We start from the raw sequence: 24,650 nt of genomic DNA, 5'->3' as shown, positions 1-24,650 counted from the left end.
CCGGTTTGCCATTTTCTGGCGACCGCCTGTTTTGTGAGCGATTGGATGAAATCATTAAACAATCCAAGGGAAAGGACTCATCCTTACCCCAGTCCAAACCAAACAGACCTCAACAACGGAAGGTACAATCGAGGTTTCGGTCCTTTCGGTCCGTGGGCAGGTCTCAATTCTCCTCGTCCAAAAGGCCTCATAAGGATCAGAGGAACTCCGATTCATGGCGGTCTAAGTCACGTCCTAAAAAGACCGCTGGAGGAACCGCTCCCAAAGCGGCCTCCTCATGACTTTCGGCCTCCTCACACCGCATCCTCGGTCGGTGGCAGGCTTTCCCGCTTTTGCGACGCCTGGCTGCCACAGGTAAAAGACCGTTGGGTGAGAGACATTCTGTCTCACGGTTACAGGATAGAGTTCAGCTCTCGTCCTCCGACTCGATTCTTCAGAACATCTCCGCCCCCCGAGCGAGCCGATGCTCTTCTTCAGGCGGTGTGCACTCTGAAGGCAGGAGTGGTGATCCCTGTTCCTTTTCAGCAACAGGGTCACGGTTTTTACTCCAACTTGTTTGTGGTGCCAAAAAAGGACGGATCCTTCCGTCCTGTTCTGGACCTAAAACTGCTCAACAAACACGTAAAAACCAGGCGGTTCCGGATGGAATCGCTCCGCTCCGTCATCGCCTCAATGTCCCAAGGAGATTTCCTAGCATCAATCGACATCAAAGATGCTTATCTCCACGTACCGATTGCACCAGAGCATCAGCGCTTCCTGCGTTTCGCCATAGGGGACGAACACCTTCAGTTCGTGGCACTGCCTTTCGGCCTGGCGACAGCCCCATGGGTCTTCACCAAGGTCATGGCAACAGTAGTAGCAGTTCTGCACTCTCAGGGACACTCGGTGATCCCTTACTTAGACGATCTGCTTGTCAAGGCACCCTCTCAAGTGGCATGCCAACACAGCCTGAACATTGCTCTGGAGACTCTCCAGAGTTTCGGGTGGATCATCAATTTTCCAAAGTCAAATTTGACACCGGCCCAATCACTGACATATCTTGGCATGGAGTTTCATACTCTCTCAGCGATAGTGAAGCTTCCGCTGGACAAACAGCGTTCACTACAGACAGGGGTGCAATCTCTCCTTCAAGGCCAGTCACACCCCTTGAGGCGCCTCATGCACTTCCTAGGGAAGATGGTAGCAGCAATGGAGGCAGTTCCTTTTGCGCAGTTTCATCTGCGTCCACTTCAATGGGACATTCTCCGCAAATGGGACAGGAAGTCGACGTCCCTCGACAGGAACGTCTCCCTTTCTCGGGCAGCCAAGGCTTCCCTTCAGTGGTGGCTTCTTCCCACTTCTCTGTCGAACGGGAAATCCTTCCTGCCCCCATCCTGGGCTGTGGTCACGACGGACGCGAGCCTGTCAGGGTGGGGAGCGGTCTTTCTCCACCACAGGGCTCAGGGTACTTGGACTCAGCCAGAGTCCTCCCTTCAGATCAATGTTCTGGAGATACGGGCAGTGTATCTTGCCCTAAAGGCGTTCCAGCCGTGGCTGGAAGGCAAGCAGATCCAAATTCAGTCGGACAACTCCACAGCGGTGGCATACATCAACCACCAAGGCGGAACACGCAGTCGGCAAGCCTCCCTGGAAGTCAGGCGGATTCTGCTATGGGTGGAAGCCACAGCCTCCACCATATCCGCAGTTCACATCCCGGGCGTAGAAAACTGGGAAGCAGACTTTCTCAGTCGCCAGGGCATGGACGCAGGGGAATGGTCCCTTCACCCGGACGTGTTTCAGGAGATCTGTTGCCGCTGGGGGATGCCGGACGTCGACCTAATGGCGTCCCGGCACAACAACAAGGTCCCGACATTCATGGCACGGTCTCAAGATCACAGAGCTCTGGTGGCAGACGCCTTAGTTCAGGATTGGTCGCAGTTTCAACTCCCTTATGTGTTTCCTCCTCTGGCACTGTTGCCCAGAGTGTTACGCAAGATCAGGTCCGACTGCTGCCGCGCCATCCTCGTCGCTCCAGACTGGCCGAGGAGGTCGTGGTACCCGGATCTGTGGCATCTCACGGTGGGTCAACCGTGGGCACTACCAGACCGACCAGACTTGCTGTCTCAAGGGCCGTTTTTCCATCTGAATTCTGCGGCCCTCAACCTGACTGTGTGGCCATTGAGTCCTGGATCCTAGCGTCTTCAGGGTTATCTCAAGAGGTCATTGCCACTATGAGACAGGCTAGGAAACCAACGTCCGCCAAGATCTACCACAGGACGTGGAGGATATTCTTATCTTGGTGCTCTGATCAGGGTTTTTCTCCCTGGCCATTTGCCTTGCCCACTTTTCTTTCCTTCCTTCAATCCGGATTGGAAAAAGGTTTGTCGCTCGGCTCCCTTAAGGGACAAGTCTCAGCGCTCTGTGTTTTTTCAGAAGCGCCTAGCCAGACTTCCACAGGTACGCACGTTCCTGCAGGGGGTTTGTCACATAGTCCCTCCTTACAAGCGGCCGTTAGAACCCTGGGATCTGAACAGGGTGCTGATGGCTCTTCAGAAACCACCTTTCGAGCCAATGAAGGATGTTTCTCTCACGCCTTTCGCAGAAAGGGGTCTTCCTAGTAGCAGTCACATCACTTCGGAGAGTGTCTGAGCTAGCAGCGCTGTCATGCAAAGCCCCTTTCCTGGTGTTTCACCAGGACAAGGTGGTTCTGCGTCCGGTTCCGGAATTTCTCCCTAAGGTGGTATCCCCCTTTCATCTCAATCAGGATATCTCCTTACCCTCTTTTTGTCCTCATCCAGTTCACCAATGTGAAAGGGATTTGCATTTGTTGGATCTGGTGAGAGCACTCGGACTCTACATTTCTCGTACGGCGCCCCTGCGCCGCTCGGATGCACTCTTTGTCCTTGTCGCTGGCCAGCGTAAAGGGTCACAGGCTTCCAAATCAACCCTGGCTCGGTGGATCAAGGAACCAATTCTCGAAGCTTACCGATCTTCTGGGCTTCCGGTTCCCTCAGGGCTGAGGGCCCATTCTACCAGAGCCGTGGGTGCGTCCTGGGCTTTGCGGCACCAGGCTACGGCTCAGCAGGTGTGTCAGGCAGCTACCTGGTCGAGCCTGCACACTTTCACGAAACACTATCAGGTGCATACCTATGCTGCGGCAGATGCCAGCCTAGGTAGGCGAGTCCTTCAGGCGGCGGTTGCCCACCTGTAGGAAGGGGCCGTTTTACGGCTCTTACGAGGTTTTACTTTACCCACCCAGGGACTGCTTTTGGACGTCCCAATTGTCTGGGTCTCCCAATGGAGCGACAAAGAAGGGAATTTTGTTTACTTACCGTAAATTCCTTTTCTTCTAGCTCCAATTGGGAGACCCAGCACCCGCCCCTGTTCCCTTCGGGCTGTTGTTCTTTGTGTACACATGTTGTTCATGTTGAATGGTTTCAGTTCTCCGAAATTCCTTCGGATTGAATTTACTTTAAACCAATTTATAACTTTTCCTCCTTCCTGCTTTTGCACCAAAACTGAGGAGCCTGTGATGCACGGGGGGTGTATAGGCAGAAGGGGAGGGGCTTTACACTTTTAGTGTAATACTTTGTGTGGCCTCCGGAGGCAGAAGCTATACACCCCAATTGTCTGGGTCTCCCAATTGGAGCTAGAAGAAAAGGAATTTACGGTAAGTAAACAAAATTCCCTTCTTTTTGCTCAAAAACACAGCTAAAAAAAATGTTGTGTGCGGACAGCAAAAATGAAAAGTCATAAGGGTGCTTTACACGAGACGACGGATTGTGCGATGCATCGTCGGGGTCACGGTTTTCGTGACGCACATCCGGCATCGTACAAGACGTCGTCTCGTGTGAAACCTGAGCGACGCAGTATCGCTCACAAATCGTGAGTCGTGTACTCGTCGCTCAGTTTCATAATATCGTTTATTTTTCCTGCAGCAGGTTGTTCATCGTTCCCGTGGCAGCACACGGCGCTCCGTGTGACACCACAGGATTGATGAACACAGCTTACCTGCGTCCCGTGGCTCCTGCCGGCAATGTGGAAGGAAAGAGGTGGGTGGTATGTTTACATCCCGCTCATCTCCGCACCTCCGCTTCTATTGGCTGGCGGCTGTGTGACGTCGCTGTGACGCCAAACGTCCCTCCCCATTCAGGAAGTGGACGTTCGCCGCCCACAGCGAAGTTGCTCAGCAGGTAAGTACGTGTGACGGGGGGTTGACGACTTTGTGCGACACGGGCAGCGATTTGCCCGTGACACACAAACGACGGGGGTGGGTACGATCGATTGTGAAATCGCACAATCGGTCGTCCCGTGTAAAGCAGGCTATAGACTTTGCTGGGGAAGCAAAGTCATGCAGTTTTGAGCCCAAAAACGCACCCGTAAAACGCACCAAAACGCTCAGTGCACACATAGCCTAACTGTTGGCTGCAGCCTCTGCTGTAGGTCCTTATACAGCAGTTTATTAGGAGGATGTCCCTACACGAGTGCTTCATCTTATTCAATGTCACAACGGTTCAGACTCTCACCATTCATAAATGCTAGTAATATACCTTGGCTTTATTAGATGGAATAGGCCTAAATTATCAACAGGTCCTGATAATCATTTAAAAAAAAAAAAATAAATAATGAGTTCAGCTTTAATTTTTCCATTACAGTTTTTGAAAGTGATAGCTTTAAAGGCGTTGTTAACTAGTTTTATATAATCTATGTTCAGACTAGATCACCAATAGAAGGTTTTTCAGACTCTGACCCCTGACACTGACGCTAATGGCTGGATGTAAACAATGTACGGAGCAGAATGCCACAGCACCGTATAAAGTTGTTGCTGATGCTGATTTGTTGCAAATGTATAATGTAATTGGTGGAATGAAGAGACATAGGTTCGCCCCAATTTTAATTTTTTTTTTTTATTTTTCACCTTTGTAGTTTAATCTTGTTCAAGCGGAGTCTCCTTTGGTGGCTTTGCACACTTCATTTCCAAATTGGGCAAATGACTAAAATAAAAAGTCTCAAACTTTGCCTCTAAAATGTTATATGATTTCATTAATGACATTTTAGTGTCACATGAATATCATAAACTGCTTTTTTTTTAATGTAGGAGTTTGAGTCTTGGCTGTACCAATGCATCATACCCAGCCTAATGTGATTTTCCAGCTGTTAGCAGGAACCTGTCACCATGTTTTCCCATTATAAAGTATGACCGCCACCAGTAAGCCCTTATATACAGCATTCTGGAATGCTGTTTATACTTCCCAAGCTGACCTGCATAACGTGAAATGATATTTTATTATACTGAGGGGCGGTCCAGCCAAGTGGCTGTCGCTGGTCTTGATCTGTATCCTCCGCTTTTTTTGGGAATGACTTCCTCCTTCCCTGCTTCATGTGGATGACGTGTCCTACATCATCCAGTGTCTTCCTGCGCATGTGCACTTCTCTCTCCCCTGCTGAGGGCAGAGCAAAGTATTGTAGTGCGCTTGCGCTCTTTGGCCTTTTCCTGCACATGCTCTTTACAGTACTTTGCTCTGCCCTTTTCATAGAGTAGTATGCCCTGTACAGGAACACGATGGGAGAGATTGTGCGGATGACGTAACACGTCATTCACACGCAGCAAACCGGCAAACTGCGTCGGATCAAGAAGTGATGCCCATCGGACCTGATCATCTCATAGGTGAGTATAATAACAGATCTTACATTATGCAAATTGACTTTGACATATATACAGCATTCTAGCATGCTGTATATAAGGGCTTACTGCTTGTGGTCATACTTTTATACAGGGAAAACCTAGTAACAGGCTCCCTTTTAACTACGGCTAATGACTGCAGTATATATTCTTTCTTTCTGCCAGGCTCACAGTGGGAACATAAGCTGTTTGGATTTTAGCAGTAATGGTAAATATTTAGCTTCATGCTCGGACGACAGAACTGTCAGGATATGGAGCACGAAGGACTTCCTTGAGCGAGAGCACAACTGTATGAGAGCCAATGTAGACTTTGACCATGCTACACATGTCCGTTTCAGTCCAGACTGCAGGTAAAATGTAATGCTAATCCTCAATTTTTCTATTAAATTTCCATGGATTTTTACATAAGTGCAACTGAACTGCAAAATGATAAAACCCTGTAACGGTATGTGCACATAATATCTTTTTCAGGTGGTTGCTGCCTGAAAAAGCACTTTATAAAGTCTGAAAAGAATTATCCTATGCAATACAGAGTCAAAATAACTTGCTGTGCCTATTGGCAGTTTTTTTTTTTTTTTGTTTTTTGTTTTTTTTTTAAATATAACTTCCTTTATTTGCATCAGGCTTTGAAAGTCTTTAACCCCTTCATGACCAATGACGGATCTATCCGTCATGGATCGTGTGAGGTTAATCCCCGCCCCCTGCCGTGGGCAGGTCGCGGCGATCCGCGCACATATCAGCTGTTTTCAACAGCTGACATGTGTGCCTACATGTTACAAGTGGAATCGCATTCCACCCGCAACATTTAACCCCTTACATCTCGCTGCCAAAGTCTGGCAGCGAAATGTATATGCGCGCGGCCATTATTTTCACTTACCGCCGCCCCCACCAGAAGTCACGTGCGTGATCACGTGACTTTCGGTGGTTGCCATGGTAGTACAGAGTCAAGTGATGACGCCTGTAGCTATCATGAGTCACTTTCGGTTTCACTCGGCCCGCAGCCGAGTAAATCAGAAAGTGATCATATCTGCTGTGTAGCTGTGATCAGCAGATAGGGTAGAGCGATCGCATTGTTGATCCATATAGCCCCCTAGGGGGACTAGTAAAAAAAAAAAAAAAAAGTTTTAAAAAATAAAAAAACTAAGTTCAAATCACCCCCCTTGCACCCCATTGAAAATTAAAGGGTTAAAAAAATATACCGTATATACTGGCGTATAAGACGACTTTTTACCCCCTTAAAATAATGGCTACAGTGGGGGGTCGTCTTATACGCCGGATATACGGGGGGGGGGGGGGTGTGTGTGTGTGTGTATGTATATATATATATATATATATATATATATATATATATATATATATATATATATATGTACACTGCAGCGTCCAGGGGAGGTGGGGGCAGCAGCTCTGGAGCACAGGGGAACGCTGCGGCCTGCATCCTTTGATCTCCTGCACCCGCTCATATAATATGCACAGCCGCTGTCCATCTCCGGTGGTGCTGAAATCGCACGCAGTGAGGGGCTGGAGCAGCGGTGCATATTCTATGAGCCTGCGTCCCAGTGTGATCGCACATGTCCCCCATGTGTTAGATTTGGCCCCCAGGCTGCTGCTCCTTCTAAAATAAAAAAGCTTTACTTACCCCTGCAGCGTTTCTCCCTGTGTCCCTGCTTCCACTGTGATCAGCCAGGCACAGGCAGAGATCTCAGGCTGCTGTGCCGATCACATGACCGCACTGACAACCAGGAAGTGGAAGAACAGAAGCACGGAGCCAGACAGGAGATAAGGAAAGAGGGTTTTATTTTACTTTGGGCAGCAGCCTAGGGGCCATATCTGACACAGGGGGACTTGTGCGATCTATAGGGGCCATGGGCAGCACTATGGGGGCGATATCTGACACAGGGGGACTTGTGCGATCTATATAGGGGCCATGGGCAGCACTATGGGGGAGATATCTAACACAGGGGGACTTGTGCCCATTATGGGCCCCGGTGAGCTGCTTCTAACCCCCCAGATGTATGCCCTGCCAATCCCCCCCCCCGCCGATGCCGCGGGTGCTGTACCCGCCGAGCCGCGGGTGCAGGCCCCACAGAGCAGCAGAGTTGTGTGTATTTGTCTGTATGTAGCAGAGTTGTATGTGTTTGTCTGTATGTAGCAGAGTTGTGTGTGTTTGTCTGCATGTAGCAGAGTTGTGTGTGTTTGTCTGCATGTAGCAGAGTTGTGTGTGTTTGTCTGCATGTAGCAGAGTTGTGTGTGTTTGTCTGCATGTAGCAGAGTTGTGTGTGTTTGTCTGTATGTAGCAGAGTTGCGTGTGTTTGTCTGTTTGTAGCAGAGTTGTGTGTGTTTGTCTGTTTGTAGCAGAGTGTAGTACCATTGTTTCAGTCCAGTTTTGGCTTTATACAGCAGGGAGGAGCATTCCTTGCTGTACTAAGTGAACATTGGAGCGATTGATCTGTCAATGGCCCTTTAAAAAACATATTGTACGGCTCTCGCGGAATTAAAATTAACATGTTGCAATCAAAGCAGACTTTTTTTCATTTGGGAGCGGGGTAGTCTTATACAGTCAGTATATCCCAAATTCTATATTTTTAGGGCAGAAGTTGGGGGTCGTCTTATACGCCCAGTCGTCTTATACGCCGGCATATACGGTACACATTTGGTATCGCCGCGTTCATAAATGCCCGATGTATCAAAATATAAAATTAATTAATCTGATTGGTAAATGGCGTAGCTGCAAAAAAATTCCAAACTCTACAAACTCACACCGACCTCAGGCATCACAATGACACATCAGTTTTACCATATAGTGAACACGGTGAATAAAACATCCCAAAAACTATTGTACGATCATACATTTTTTGCAGTTTTTCCACACTTGGAATTTTTTTGCTGTTTTCCAGTACACCATATGGTAAAACTTATGGTTTAATTTAAAATAAAAGTACAACTCGTCCCGCAAAAAACAAGCCCTCATATGGCAAGATTGGCGGAAAAATAAAAGTTACGGCTCTCGGAAGAAGGGGAGCAAAAAAACTAAAACTGAAACCGCTCTGGGGCTGAAGGGGTTAAACGACTAAGTGACCTGACTATTTTTCCAGCTGCCTCCGTTTTGGAAGCTGCTCAATAGTTTAATATATATGATAGAAAAAAATATTTTCTCACCCTTCCAATAGGGTGCTTGTATTTTTTTATTTATTTATTTTTCCTTCAATCTCTTGTCCTATACCAGAGGCCGGGGAGCTTAAGGGGCACTTTGCACACTACGACATCGCAAGCCGATGCTGTGATGCCGTGCGCGATAGTCCCCGCCCTCGTCGCAGCTGCGATATCATGGTGATAGCTGCCGTAACGAACATTATCGTTACAGCAGCTTCACATGCACTCACCTGTCCTGCGACGTCGCTCTGGCCAGCGAACTGCCTCCTTATTAAGGGGGCGGGTCGTGCGGCGTCATAGCGATGTCACGCGGCAGGCGGCCAATAGAAGCGGAGGGGAGGAGATGAGCGGGATGTAAACATCCTGCCCACCTCCTTCCTTCCGCATAGCCGGCATGAGCCGCAGGACACAGGTAGATGTTCCTCGTTCCCGCGGTGTCACACACAGCGATGTGTGCTGCCGCAGGAACGAGGAACAACATCGGTATTTCCCAATTCATGGAAATGCCGGACCCTACACCGATGATACAATAACGACGCTTTTGCGCTCGTTAATCGTATCAAAAAGGATTTACACACTACGATATCGACTGCGACGCCAGATGTGCGTCACTTTCGATTTGACCCCCACCGACATCGCAGCTGCGATGTCGTAGTGTGCAAAGTGCCCCTTAGGGTTCTGCGGAGGATCCTGCTTGTCCCCAACACTGCGCCTATCTGCACAGAGTTCAGATGTTGTTCCTAGAATCTGTTGTAGCCATTCTTCCAACTTAGGAGCACTTCGATTAATAACCTCTATTAAAACTGGAGTTACTGTTGCCTTCCCCTTCTACATCCTCTCCAATTCTTCTTTGAGCTTCTGGTATTTCTCCTGCTCCCCTTATTCCTTCTTGCTGACGATACTGTCATTTGGCACTGCCACATCTATTACCATTGCTGCCTTTTCTTAGCAACTATTACGATATGTTATTTTAATTTCTTCATCTAGATTCCGTAAAGTTTCAATATCCTATTCAATGATGATCTGTATGAAGGTCAAAGACCATAAGCCTGTGTACACACGCTGAGGTTTTTTTTTTTTTTTTTCAGATTTGGTGCAGTTTATTGTACAGATTGTTGCCCAAATCTACATGTCTATCCTTATGATAGCAAAGTCAATGCAGAAAAGAAGCAGCATGTCAATTAGGGTGGGTTGTTTTTTTTGTTTTTTTTTTTTTTTTATTTTCTCCCAGCATTTTTTCAGCCCTTCCAGGCATTGATTTCACAAAAAAATGCATGGCACAAAAACACATGCGTTATTGCTACGTTTTTCTGCCACAGGGTGCTTTTTTTTTTTTTTTTTTTTTTTTTTTTTGGTTTGTTCAGAAAATTTCTCCAGCATGTGCACATTTGCTAGTGGCCTTAATCTGCTCCTCCACTAAACACTGCAGACATCTTAGCAGCCATGAGACCATCTTTCCTTTTTAACCTTTTTAGGAGTTGTCATTTTGCATCAAAAAGTTGAAAATGTTGTCAGTTTATTGCTTGGCCATATCAGTTTCAACATGTCCATACACTTTCACCTGGTGGGGTTGGTTTTGTGCATACGGCTTTGTTCACTAGGTTTGGCAGGTACCAGCTATTGTGTGTGTGTGTGCCTCCATCCATCATGGTTACAGGTCTCTAATGACTCTCCTCTGTTCACCAGATGCCCGGTTACAACAAACGTTTTAATGATCCTGTTCTGCTCTAAAATAACGCATCATTTACACTCCGATGATTGGATTACTGTTTTAAAGCATTTTGATAGGTCACAACACACAGGCCGTAATAAATGTTTTTCCCTTCTTTTTTTTAAGAGCCTTTATTGTATTCTTAGCGAATGGAGATACAATCCGAGTGTTTAAAATGACCAAGAAAAACGATGCGTATGGCTTCTCTGCTGCTCCTGAAGACTTCCCGAAACGTCATAAAGCCTCCGTCATTAATATTGGAATAGCAGAAACAGGTGTGTTGTAAAGTATAAACTTATAGCCATAGGAACGAAGAAGTTATTGTTGAAATGTATACAGTATGTATCATATGCACATAACAGAACGTTTTTACTTTTGGCCATGGTCCGTGACTACCAAAAGAAATACACTGACTGAGGGACATAAAGACCCGTGCTTAGCTAGTTCCACCTCATAGTTCTCTGAAATGTAACTTTAACCCCTTCATGACATCTTCCTTACATTTACGTCACCATAGAAGGTGGTTTCGCACAAACCACCATACATGTAGAATGCTACGATCACACCGCCTCATAAGCAGAGCTGGCGAAATGAGCGTGTTTCAGGTATGTATCACTCTGTATCACCCTGTGGAACACCCAAGATTGGTTCTAGCACCTTCTGATGTCGCTGTAGATAGTGACCGTGGCATCAATCTGCTTGTAGAGGAGGGGCTTCCTCTCTTCTCTGATCGGCACAACACGATTGCAAACCGTGTTGAGCCGAAGGTCTTCATGGTGACCCCGGGGCAAATAATGGCCTTGGTGTAACTTCGGTACGGAGGACTGTGAGGACCTCCCTTGAGCAGGACCCTGCATGCCTTCTGCCTGTGTGCCAGTCACTGATCGAATGCCCTGTAAAAGCTTTGCAGAGCATTAGATCAACCATCAGAGCAGGGAAAGACGATGTGCCATCCTGGGACTAAGCTAAAAAAAAATAAAAAAAAAAGTGTATACCAATCAATACATTTTATATATGGAAAAAACAAACAAAAAAAAAAACACATTTGGTGCTGCTGCATTAAAAATAACAACCCTCTAGAAATCCTTCACTAGTTAACCCCTTCAGTTAACAAAATAAAATTATTATTATATATATATATATATATATATATATATATATAAAAAAAATCTCTGAAGAGTCTCTGAGGCTGATGTGTTGAAGTCACCTGGTACTCAGTCTGTGTCATGATCCGATAGGGTACGTCTTTTCAGTGGTGCATAAAAGTGTGGATGGCCACAGCTTTTCTCTATCGTTTCATTGGGGGACACAGGACCATGGGTTATGCTGCTGTCACTAGGAGGCTGACACTAAGTAAACATAAAAAGTTAGCTCCTCCCTAGCAGTATACACCCCGAGCCGGAGGCGGGCTCAGATCAGTTTTTAGCTTAGTGTCGTAGGAGGCTGATGTGGGCCGTCTCGGCCCCCCTCAGCCATTTGTGTTTTTGCGCTTTTTTTTTTTTCCTTTATTTCCGTGCCGCTCATCGCTCTCATACCTGTCGTCTTTTTCTCTGCAGGTATTCTCTTCACTCATCCTCCGCAGCCCTGTGGGTACCACTCCCCAGGGTCGCAGGGGCTTGAGATTTCGGGCCCTCTCCCCCGTCCATCCCCGTGGTACCACTCCCGGGGTTGCGCGTGTGGGCAGGTTGTCGTGTGGGCAAGGGTGCCTGATTCGCCCTGCGGTATCACCCCAAAGGGCGTACAGGGGTGTACAGCAGGGATGGGACCTCCGCAGCGCGTGTGTAATCCGATGGGGCCCTGTCACTCTGCCTTCACCTGCAGCGGGGCTCCTTCCCCCATCATGATGTCCACTTCCCTGCCTCAGCACGCTCTCCCCCGGAGTCCTCAGTCTTCCTGGTCGAGGGCACTGTGCACAGGCAGGGGCAGGTGCGCCCTGCCTGCACCGCATCAGTCGCTGGGCCGGCGCCGCCGAGAACAGGTAGGACCGACCTCTCCTTCACCTTCCCCCGGCCCTCTCCAAAATTTAGGCCCCGGTCTCGGCCTAGTCGCTCTGTGTCCTAGCCACGCCCCCGCTGCAGCGCTATTGGCCGCCGGTCGTCTGGCCCAGTCTCCTCCCACCGCTCTGCCTCCTGGCTTGTGGTGGGGGCTGTGGATCCTCCAGGTTTTTCGCGCCGGAATGCTGCTCCTCCTCCAGCATCCCCTCGCCATTTTAGTCTGTCTCTGGTCCCCTGAGGCTCCAGCGCGCCGGCGTTCTCACTCTTCTGGCCAGCTCACTCCTGGACTCCCTCTTCTGGACTGGTGGGCAGCACACAGGACCTGGGTAAGCTCTGCTCCTAAGGAGTAGCCCTCACTAGGTAGCGTTCTCTGAGTTTAGGGACGAGTTAACCCTCTCCTGTCTCCTTCCTAGCACCCACCAGGGAGAGTACTTGTTTCACCATGCCTAATGCTAAGTCCACCCGACCCAAGCAGGCCCCCTTTGCCTTATTTTTTGCATGCTCCTCCTGCAAGACCAAATTTACCCAGGGCCAGGACGCCCCACTCTGCTCCGCCTGCTCTACAGACTCTCAGGACTCCGCGGCCGACGCTTCTGATACCGCAGACGCCACAGCGCCAGGTGCCACAGGGCCCTGCGTCCCGCCCCCCCCCCACCCCCGACTGGCTAGCGTCCCTGTCCCAGTCCGTAGATTCCCTCTCTGAGGCTTCTCGGACCATCGCGCAAGCACTGCGCCTGCTGCCGTCGCTCGCCCAGACTCCCGCAGACCCGACGCAATCGCCTCCGGAGCAGGTGAGCCCCGTCGCAGGGACCTCCTCGGCTGCTCAGAAGCGGACCCGCCAGGTCCCGTCTTCAGCCTCTTCCCAGGTTTCACCTTCATCCCCAGGTCCAGACCATCATTCCTCCAGGGAGTCTTCTGACCGCTCCGATGATTATTCCGATGCAGCACCCCTGCTGGACTCAGAGCAGGCGGCTGATATTCGGCGCATGGTGAATAGCCTGATAGAAGCAGTAAACCAGACCTTAAAGGTACAAGTGGATCCTGTCTCCTCCCAGAGCACCCAGGTCTCGTTTAAGTGGATGAAGCGGGCCCAGAGCGCATTCAGCGGACATCCAGAATTCGCTGAGTTACTGCGCAGCCACAGGCAACAGCCAGACAAGGTATTTACCAGCGGTAAGTCCATTGATTTGCATTATCCCTTTCCTGAGGGTCTTCGAAAGGATTGGGCAGGCTCCCCTGTGGTCGACCCCCAATCTCCCGCCTGTTTTCTCACACAGTCCTTCCACTCACGAACGGTACGTCTCTCAAGGACCCCACGGACCGTACTATTGACAGGTTTGCCCGTTCCGCCTTCAAGGCAGCGGGCACATCCCTCTCACCGGCCTTTGCCTCGGTTTGGGTTGCGAAGGCTCTGATGTCCTGGGCGGACACGCTACGCTGCGGTCTCCGCGCCATTCCTGCCAATCCGGACCTGGTCCTCATCGCCTCGCAGATTTCCCTCGCGGCTGAGTACCTGCTCAATGCAGCCCTGGCATCTGCCAATTGCGCGGCCCAGGCCGCCAGCAACAATGTGGCCATCCGTCGAGCCCTCTGGCTCCAGTCCTGGAACGCGGATGCGGCCTCTAAGAAGACACTGACTTCCCTGCCCTTCCTAGGGGAACGTCTTTTCGGAGATAAGCTGGACCAGTTGATCTCCGATGCATCGGGAGGAAAGAGTACATCTCTTCCCCCAATTGCGCCCCAAGCGCTTCCAGAATTGGCGCCCCACCGCTCATTTCCGGCCCTTTCGCAGCTTCAACTCCAATCCCCAGCCGCGAAAAAGACGCTCTCCTCCGAGAGACAGGAGGACCCCGTCATTCAAGACCAATCCCGCCTGGCGTTCACGTCCCCACCAGTCCACGAAATCCTTTTCCGGTTACCCCCGACGTTCCTCCAAGTGACTCACGGTCGGCGCGCAACAGCACCAGACTCGTGGGAGGGCGGCTGTCTCGTTTCCAGCATGTGTGGATCCCCCTGACCGCCGATGCCTGGGTCAGAGAGATCATCACATCAGGCTACAAAATAGAATTCGAGTCAAAGCCACCAAGACGTTTTTTCCTATCTCGCCCTCCCGAGTCTCCCGCGCGGGCTCGCGCGTTCTTTCACTCCATAGACTCCCTCCTCCAAGCCGGAGTCGTGGTACCAGTCCCTCCCGCAGAACGTTTCAAGGGGTTCTATTCCAACCTTCTCGTGGTCCCCAAGAAGGACGGCTCTGTCCGCCCCGTCCTCAACCTAAAGCTTCTAAACAGGTCGGTGAGGCCTCGGCTGTTTCGAATGGAGTCACTCCAGTCCGTGATCGCGTCCATGGAGGTCGGCGAATTCCTGGCATCGCTGGATATTCAAGACGCCTATCTTCACGTCCCTATAGCCACCTCTCACCAACAGTTCCTCCGCTTTGCGATAGCGGAAGATCACTCCCAGCTCACAGCTCTTCCTTCCGGCCTCGCATCCGCCCCCAGGGTCTTTACGAAGATCATGGCAGCTGCCATGTCCGTCCTACATTCCAGGGGTGTTATGGTCATCCCGTACTTGGACGATATGTTGATAAAAGGTTCTTCTTTCGAGGACTGTCGTCTTGGGGTTCAGGACACGATCGACACCCTTTCACGGTTAGGGTGGCTGATCAATCGGAAGAAGTCCTCTCTGACCCCGGCCCGACGGATCACCTTTTTAGGCATGGTATTCGATACCACCCAAGGGCGAGTTTTCCTCACACAGGAGAAATGTCCTCCCTGCAACGAGGCCTCCACGCTCTCCGGCGTCAGCGCCAAGTTTCCATCAGGTTCGGCATGCGAGTCCTCGGTCGTATGGTGGCGGCGATGGAAGCGGTACCCTTTGCACAGTTCCACCTCCGGCCCCTCCAGCTGGCCTTGTTGAAGAAGTGGGACAGATCTCCCTTTTCTCTGGACCGCAGGTTTCATCTTTCGCCGGAGACCCGCCACTCACTCAGTTGGTGGATCAATCAACGCAACCTCGCGTCGGGAAGGTCATTCCTCCCGCTCCACTGGAAGATAGTGACCACCGACGCCAGTCTCCAGGGCTGGGGGGCAGTGTTTCGGCATCACACAGCGCAAGGCCGATGGACACCGCGGGAGAGTTGTCTCCCGATCAACATTCTGGAGATAAGAGCCATCCGGCTAGCCTTGCAGCAGTTTCGGCACCTAGTACAGGGTTGCCCGGTCAGGATCCAGTCGGACAATGCGACGGCGGTGGCGTACATCAACCACCAAGGAGGCACAAGAAGTGTCCTGGCGATGCGAGAAGTCAGGAAGATTTTGCACTGGGCCGAGTGTTATCACTCCCTGATCTCAGCGGTTCACATCCCAGGCGTGGACAATTGGGCGGCGGACTTCCTCAGCAGGGAAGGCCTCGCCTCCGGCGAATGGTCCCTCAACCGGGAAGTCTTCAACCAGATCTGCGACAGATGGGGAGTTCCGGATGTGGACCTAATGGCCTCCCGGTTCAACTGTCAGGTTCCGCAATTTGTAGCGCGATGCCGCGACCGCTTAGCTTTAGGAATCGACGCCCTCACCCTGTCGTGGAGCCAGTTCAGTCTCCCGTACATCTTCCCTCCGCTCCCTCTGATCCCGAGGGTACTCAAGAAGATCAAGGCAGAAGGAATACCAGTCATCCTGGTGGCTCCGGACTGGCCCAGGCGAGCATGGTTCGCGGAACTCACTTAGCTCCTCGCAGACGCTCCGTGGCGCCTTCCAGACCGTCCAGATCTCCTACAGCAGGGACCTCTTTTCCATCAGAACTCAAAGGTCCTAAATTTGACGGCCTGGCCATTGAATCCTGGGTTCTAGCTCACGCTGATTTTTCTTCAAGAGTGATACAGACAATGATTAGAGCCAGGAAGCAATCTTCATCAAGAATATACTACCGCACGTGGAAGGTATTCTTCAGGTGGTGTGAAGAGCACAGCATTTCTTCTCCTCTCGCCTTCTCCCTTCCTTCCCTGTTGGCATTCTTGCAGTCGGGCCTCGATGCGGGTCTCTCTCTCGCCACACTAAAGGGCCAGGTATCGGCTTTGTCAATCCTGTTCCAGAAGCCACTGGCCTCTCGCCCACAGGTTAAGACCTTCATCCAGGGAGTTGCCCACCTGGCCCCGCCGTATCGTCGGCCTCTAGAACCGTGGGACCTTAATCTAGTCCTAGGGTCACTTCAGGGTCCCCCCTTCGAGCCCTTGCGGGATTCTTCCCTTTCTCACCTGTCTTGGAAGGTGGTGTTCCTCGTTGCCATCACTTCTATTCGAAGGACGTCAGAGCTGGCAGCTCTCTTGTCTTGCTCCCTTTTTGATTTTTCACCAGGACAAAGCGGTTCTCCGGCCAGATCCCGCCTTTCTCCCAAGGGTGGTCTCCCCGTTCCATCTTAACGAAGAAATTGTTCTTCCGTCCTTCTGTCCTGGCCCCTCTCACAGCTTGGAGAGGTCCTTGCACACCCTGGACCTGGTGCGCGCCCTTAGAATTTATGTCTCCAGAACCGCGCCGTTCCTTAAGTCGGATGGTTTGTTTGTCCTTCCTTCTGGTCCCAAGAGGGGTGAATCTGCATCCAAAGCCACAATTGCCAGATGGATCCGTTCCGGCATATCTGAGGCCTATCGGATTCGGGACAAGTCTCCGCCGTGGGGGGTAAGGGCGCACTCTACCAGAGCAGTGGGAGCCTCTTGGGCGATTAGGCATCAGGCGTCGGCCGACCAGGTCTGCAAGGCCGCCACCTGGTCTAGCCTGCATACCTTTACTAGGTTCTACCAGGTTCACACCCAAGCATCGGCAGATGCTAGTTTTGGGAGAAAGGTCTTGCAGGCAGCAGTTGCACACCTGTAATAGGTTGACAGCATTCAATTATAGTACAAGCCCGCCGAGGGAGGTCGTTGTTTTTCTTCCTATCTGCGGGCTTCTGTATTCCCACCCAGGGACTGCTTTTGGACGTCCCATGGTCCTGTGTCCCCCAATGAAACGATAGAGAAAGTAGGATTTTTGTGTACTCACCGTAAAATCTTTCTCTGAGTCTTCATTGGGGGACACAGCACCCACCCTGCTTGGTTTTTTGGTTGTTTAATTGCATTTGCCTGCTATTTTCAGCGGTCTTATGTTCATAGACCTCTTGTTCGCACGGCTGCATTATTTTAGTTATAACTTGTTTTATGTATGGTGATTCTGGTACTCCTCCTACTGCTTGTGCACCAAACTGATCTGAGCCCGCCTCCGGCTCGGGGTGTATACTGCTAGGGAGGAGCTAACTTTTTATGTTTACTTAGTGTCAGCCTCCTAGTGACAGCAGCATAACCCATGGTCCTGTGTCCCCCAATGAAGACTCAGAGAGATTTTACGGTGAGTACACAAAAATCCTACTTTTGTGCACTTCTGAAAAAGACAATGCTGAGCAGAGGCCAGACAGAGTCCAGAGTAGCTCCGCTGTCTCATAGTGAATAGATTCCTTGTGGTGTCATCTGAAACGTATCATTCGCAGATTTAGTAGTTCATTTTAGAGCACAGGATAAATGTGATCCAAAATTATAGATAAAATGTGTCTAGTAAAAGTTTCAACTCAAATCCAAAAAAACCACTCAGGTCCATCATCTGTAAACGGAACCCTATATTTACAGATGACGGATCTGTAATATTGAGATAAAATATTGATATAAAATAAAGATTTCTATGTATGTATGTATGTATGTATGTATGTATGTATGTATGTAGGTAGGTAGGTAGGTAGGTAGGTAGGTAGGTAGGTAGGTAGGTAGGTAGGTGTGTGTATATATATTTGTAGCAGGGGGTGGGTATTTTTCTCAATTTTGGTGATGTAAGCCACTTATTTCTTTAAAGGAGGGTGAACAATATTTTCTGTAACATGGAAATTTGACCTTTGCTTATGTAGGTCATATGTTTGATTTCATTGTTGCAGTCTATTTTACTGTAATACATTTGCGGTTTAGCTGAAAAATACTAATTTTGTTTCATGTGGGGCTTATTATCTATGTATTTAGCCTAATATTGATGCTCCGTTGGATAGGCATTTGATCTATTAGGTCTGCATGTGGTTCACTTTTAACGGCCGCTGTGCTGTGACACCTGCTTACAGCACGGTACCAATTTTCTCTGCCCTGTGTTCCTGGGGAGAGCCTTTCACTCTGGCACTTTTGACTGGGGTGGAAGTGACGTGCTTTCATCTGACAGTGGTCTCAGGGCGGAAGTGACACTTCATCTGATGTCACACGCCGGCTCTTTTGAATCATCGACACCTAGGTAATGTAAATTAGACCCTAATGGGCGTTTTATTTTTGTAATACCACCAATGATCATTACCTTTACCAGGTTACGCCCATAGACTATATGTTTGAGTGATGCAAATTAAGCTTTGGGGGCGTTCTACATCATTACTGCCACCAATCAATATCACCTGGTTTTCAGTGACTCTTCCAGTCTGTCCCTTCTCTACCCTTTGTAAATGTATTTAAACCCCTTGGCGACCATTTTCTAACATTCCATGTGGACGTGGTCTCATCGTGCCTCATACTCCGGATCCCCTAAGGACACACTGTGTAGAAATGCGTAGGGAGGGAGTGACAACGACTGACTGCTGCTGTGGAACCTGGAGAAATGTGTGGCAGCTGGGTCTGCCCCTCCATGAATCCCTCCTCGATTTTTGGTGAAACTACAGCTTGGGTGAGACGGTTCCATTAACTGTAGATATAGTTTTGTTCTCTGCGGTCACTATTACTGGGTGTCGGACCATGCTATGAATAGTATGGTTTGATGTGATAATTGGGCTTGGCTCTCCTTGATTGTGTGTTTTGCCATAGCCCTTTGTGGCACCTGTGTTTGTAGCCACCTCAAAATGTATGGGACCCTACAACGGGCACTACCATCTACGGACACTACAATGACAAATTTGCAATTTTCACTCGGCAACATGCAATGCTGCTTGTTTCTGGGAAAAACCCTTATGGAGTCAAAATCGTCGCTACACTGTAGGTAAATTCCTAGAGGGGTGTAAATTTTCAAAATGGGGTCAGTTGACGGAGGACTCTGCTCTTCTGTCACTTAGGGGCTCTTTATATGAAATCCGCAAACTATTGTACAAAAAGGTGTACACCCAAGAATCAAATAGCGCTCTTTCCCTTCTGAATCTTGCCGTGTAGCTAAGCAGTACTAAACAGCGACTTATGGGGTATTGTCACGTTCAGAAGAAATTGTGTGCCAAATTTTGGTGGCATTTTTACCCAAATTTTTAAAATCTGGGGCAAACACTAAATTTTTGTGGTAAACATGTAATTATATTTTCTTCACCACCCAATGGTCTAGACTTCTGTGACACCCCTGTGGTGTCAATAAGCTCACAGCAGCCCTAGATGAATTCATTGAGGGGTGCAGTTTGTAAGATGGGGTCAACTATGGAGGTTTTGTTGTTCTGGTACCTCAAGGGTTCTGCGATTTGTGGCATGGCACCCTTAAACAATTCCAGCAAAATTTGAAGTCCAATATGGTGATCCTTCCTTTCAGAGCTTTGTATTGTGCCTCAAAAGTAGCTTTGAACCACATATGGTGTATTGACACACTCGTGAGAAATTGCACAACAAATTGTAATGTGGTTTTGTTTTTTGTTTGTTTTTTTTCCATTACACCTTTTGAAAAATTAAAAACTTGGGGACAAAGGATCATTTTACTGGAAACCTTTTTAATTTTTGTGTACTCATCCCAATGTTATATAATTCTGTGAATCGCCTGAGGGGTAAAAATGCTTACTAATCCTGTAGACTAATTTCTCGAGAGGCGTAGTTTCCAAAATAGGGTCACTCGTGGGGATTCCTTCTGTTTTGGTGTGTAAAGAGCGCTTCAACCGTTACATGGCATTTACAATCTATTCCAATCAAAATGGCGCTCTTTCCCTTTTGAGGCCTGCCGTGCACCCAAACATTGGTTTTCCACCACATATGGGGTCTGTGTTCTCAGAAGAAATTACATAACAAATTTTGCAGTGCATTTTTCTCCTGTAATGTAAGGGTATGTGCCCACGATAAGGAGTAGCAGCGTTTTGAATGCAGCATGTTTTCCCTGCATGCAAAACGCTGGTTTGTACAGTAGAAGCACAGTGGATGCCATGTATAGAAATCCCATGCCTACTTTCCAAGCCACAGCAGTCAATCTATGCTTGTGCAGACGCAAGTGTTCTTGGTGGGAGAACTCGGTGAAAATCCAAACAAATATAGGCTTTGTTGTCAAGGGGGCTAAATAGTCAGGCAATGAAATGGTTAAAGTTTAATTTATGTAGATATTAATGGCCGATCCTAAAGATTTTGTACCTTGACACCTACAGATCAACTAGTAGAAGAGGCTAAAGGCCCTGTCACACACAGAGATAAATCTGCGGCAGATCTGTGGTTGCAGTGAAATTGTGGACAATCAGTGCCAGGTTTGTGGCTTTGTACAAATGGAACAATATGTCCATGATTTCACTGCAACCACAGATCTGCCAAAGATTTATCTCTGTGTGTGACGGGGCCTTTAGCTTGTATTTGGCTATGCCTAGTCACGCAGATTTCACTTGACAGCTGCAATACCAGGCACAGCCGCTACGAAATGTATGGCGCTGTTCCATTTTTACAGTGCCTTGCGAAAGTATTCGGCTCCCTTGAATTTTTTTTAACCTTTTCCCACATTTCAGGCTTCAAACATAAAGATAAAAATTTTAATGTTATGGTGAAGAATCAACAAGTGGGACCCGATTGTGAAGTTGAACGAAATGTATTACTTATTTTAAAATTCTTTAAAAAAGAAATAACTGAAAATTGGGGCGTGCAATATTATTCGTCCCTTTTTAAGTTAATACTTTGTAGCGCCACCTTTTGCTGTGATTACAGCTGCAAGTCTCTTGGGGTATGTGTCTATCAGTTTTGCACATCGAGAGACTGAAATTCTTGCCCATTCTTCCTTTGTAAACAGCTGGAGCTGAGTGAGGTTGAATGGAGAGCGTTTGTGAACAGCAGTTTTCAGCTCTTTCCACAGATTCTCGATGGGATTCAGGTCTGGACTGTGACTTGGCCATTCTAGCACCTGGATACATTTATTTGTGAATTTGAAAAATGAACGTTTTTATTTGTCCTATGGACAGACTCTCCCACCTCAGCTGTAGATCTCTGCAGTTCTTCCAGAGTGATCATGGGCCTTTTGGCTGAATCTCTGATCAGTCTTCTCCTTGTTTGAGATGAACGTTTTGAGGGATGGGCGGGTCTTGGTAGATTTGACCTCTCTCGTCTTGTACTGTTTATGATTATTGTACTTGTCCCTATTATGTATACCCCTTTCATATGTAAAGCGCCATGGAATTGATGGCACTATAATAATAATAATTTACAATGGTATGATACTCTTTCCATTTCAATATGATCGCTTGCACAGTGCTCCTTCGGATGTTTAAAGTTTTGGAAATCTTTTTGTAACCAAATCTGGCTTTAGGCCCTGTGCGCACTGGGAAATTCTCAAGAAAAATCCGCACCCTCTGGCAGAATACCGCACCCGCGGCAAACACCATGGTAATAACGCACTCGCAGTTTTGCGGTTTTTCCGTGGGTTGGTACCTGTGTGGTTTTTTGTTTGTTTTTTTTGGGGTTTTTTTTTACCATTTCTATGGCAAAAACCGCAGGTACCTGCGGAAATTAAGTGACATGCTCATTCTTTTTGCTGCAGAAATTTTGCAGCAAAAACCTGTAGATAAAGAAACAAACCGCAGTGTGCAAACAGCATCCCCCCCCCCCCCTCCCATAGGTTTTGCTGTGGAAGGACTGCAGAAAAGTTATGAACATTTTCTGCAGCAAAAAACGCGGCAAAAAACGCAGTGTGCCTACAGGCTCTTAAACTTCTCCACAACAGTATCATGGACCTGCTTGTTGTGTTCCTTGGTCTTCATGATGCTCTCTGTGCTTTAAACAGAACACTGAGACTATCACAGAGCAGGTGCATTTATACGGAGACTTGATTACACACAGGGGGATTATATTTATCAGTCATATAGGACAACATTGGATCATTCAGAGATCCTCAATGAACTTCTGGAGTGAGTTTGCTGCACTGAAAGTAAAGGGGATGAATAATATTGCACACCCCAATTTTCAGTTATTTATTTTTTTACAAAAGTTTATAAGCAATAAATTTCATTCAGCTTCACAATTGTGTCCCACTTGTTATTGATTCTTCACCAGAACATTAACATTTTTATGTTTGAAGCCTGAAATGTGGGAAAAGGTTGAAAAATTCAAGGGGGCTGAATACTTTCGCAAGGCACTGTATGTTTTGTGATCAGTAGTTTATATTTTTTTAGGACATGTCTGATTCTGGTTTCTCTCTGCAGGGAAGTTTGTTATGACTGCATCAAGTGATACCACCATTTTGATTTGGAGTCGGAAAGGTGAAGTCCTGGCAACTATTAATACCAATCAGGTTACAAATGCCTATGCCTGTGTGTCACCTTGTGGGAGGTAACACTAGCTTTTTAATTCTACTTCTCAAATGTCTAATATACCGTATTTTTCGGACCATAAGACGCACTTTTTTTCCCCCCAAATGTTGGGGGAAAGTGGGGGGTGCGTCTTATGGTCTGAATGTGGCTGCGGGGAATGTAGGTGCTGCGATGGAGCGGGTCATTGGGGGCACAAGCAGGCTGTAGCAGCCTGCCGTGACCACGTGGACCCGCTCATTTAATATGCACGCCCATCATCCCTCAGCACTGAAGCAGGCACTGACAGGTGGGCGGGATGATGGGCGGGGGATAAACAGCTGGCCCGCATGATCACCCCTGGCAACTACGGCCTGGAGTGATCATGTGCGGCTGTATTCACTGCTCCCCGTACATCATCATCAGCGCGGGGAGCAGTGAATCAGTGTACAGTACTCACTGTTCCCCTGCAGCATCACTCATCCTCCCATCTGTGTCAGCGGCAACGCCGCTGAGTGGATCCGTCCCAGTTACCCTGCTGCATCACGATCATCTCCTGTGTCTGTGGCGGCTGGGTGGAGACTAGCGGCGCGCACAGCAATGACTTAATCGCTGTGCGCATGTGTCCACACGCAGCCGCCGGCACAGACACAGGAGATGATCGCAATGCTGCAAGGGGACGGCTCCACTCAACGGCGCTGCGGCTGAGACAGACGGGAGGACGAGCGATGCTGCAGGGAGTGAGGTAAGGTGAGGTGAGTATGAACGTTTATTTTATTTATTTTTTTTATGTGCCACAAGATGCGGCCATACACCAGGATGGGGGCATATTATGACCAGGATGGGGGCATATTATGAGCAGGATGGGGCCATATGCCTTGATGGGTTATATAGCAGGATGCAGCCATATGCCAGTATTTAGCAGGATGTGGCCATATGGCAGGATGACTGTATATAGCAGGATGAGGGACATATACTGTATATACAAGGCAGGAGGATCATTACCAGGATGCAGCACCTTAGTAGAGAATTTGGGGACATTACCCCCATAACAGTGTCAGCAGATCCGCGCCCCATAACAGTGTGTCATGACCACATTTTTTGGTTAAAATTTTATTTTCCTTTTTTCCTCCTAAAACCAGGGTGCATCTTATAGTCCGGTGCGTCTTATAGTCCGAACAATACGGTATATTGTTTTGTATTTAATTAATTTTTGATGATATTTTTTTTTTTTTTTTTTTGTAGGATGTAATTAAAAACCACACTTCCTGGTTATTACTGTTCAGTAATGACGTCATTATCGCAGGCAACGTCAATATATAGATGACATAGGATTCACTATCCCCTATTCTGCACAGATCGCAGATTATGTACACAACACTCCCCTATAGACTCTGTGAGCACGCTGAGCATTTGGTTACAGAAATTTCTTCATCTCCTAGCAGAAAAACGTGTTTTTGTTGCATGGGGTTTTTTTTTGCTTTTGTTTTTCTTTATGCATTAGGGGTGGAAAAATGGAATTCACATGCTGCACAATTTCTGCACCAAATCTACAAGGGAAAAATAAGCAACATGTGCACAAAACTTCAGAATTCTGATTGACTTTGCAGGCATAAAATATGCATGCAGTTTTGTGACAAATGGCACCAAACACCCC

General features: G+C 48.3%; 1 protein-coding gene across 1 annotated transcript in view; it reads left to right on the top strand.

The window, feature by feature from the left end:
- Window positions 1–24,650, top strand: part of TBL2 (transducin beta like 2) — a 52,454-nt gene that overhangs the window by 13,516 nt on the left and 14,288 nt on the right. Inside the window, exons 3-5 of the mRNA XM_075333286.1 lie at window positions 5,828–6,012; window positions 10,653–10,801; window positions 22,910–23,036. Coding sequence (XP_075189401.1) covers window positions 5,828–6,012; window positions 10,653–10,801; window positions 22,910–23,036 — 461 coding nt within the window. The remainder of the gene's footprint in view (window positions 1–5,827; window positions 6,013–10,652; window positions 10,802–22,909; window positions 23,037–24,650) is intronic.

The sequence above is a fragment of the Anomaloglossus baeobatrachus genome, chromosome 2 (genome assembly GCF_048569485.1).
Source record: "Anomaloglossus baeobatrachus isolate aAnoBae1 chromosome 2, aAnoBae1.hap1, whole genome shotgun sequence".
NCBI classification, from domain to species: Eukaryota; Metazoa; Chordata; class Amphibia; order Anura; family Aromobatidae; genus Anomaloglossus; species Anomaloglossus baeobatrachus.
Note: the sequence above shows the minus strand (reverse complement) of the source record. Positions and strands in the feature narration are given on the sequence as shown.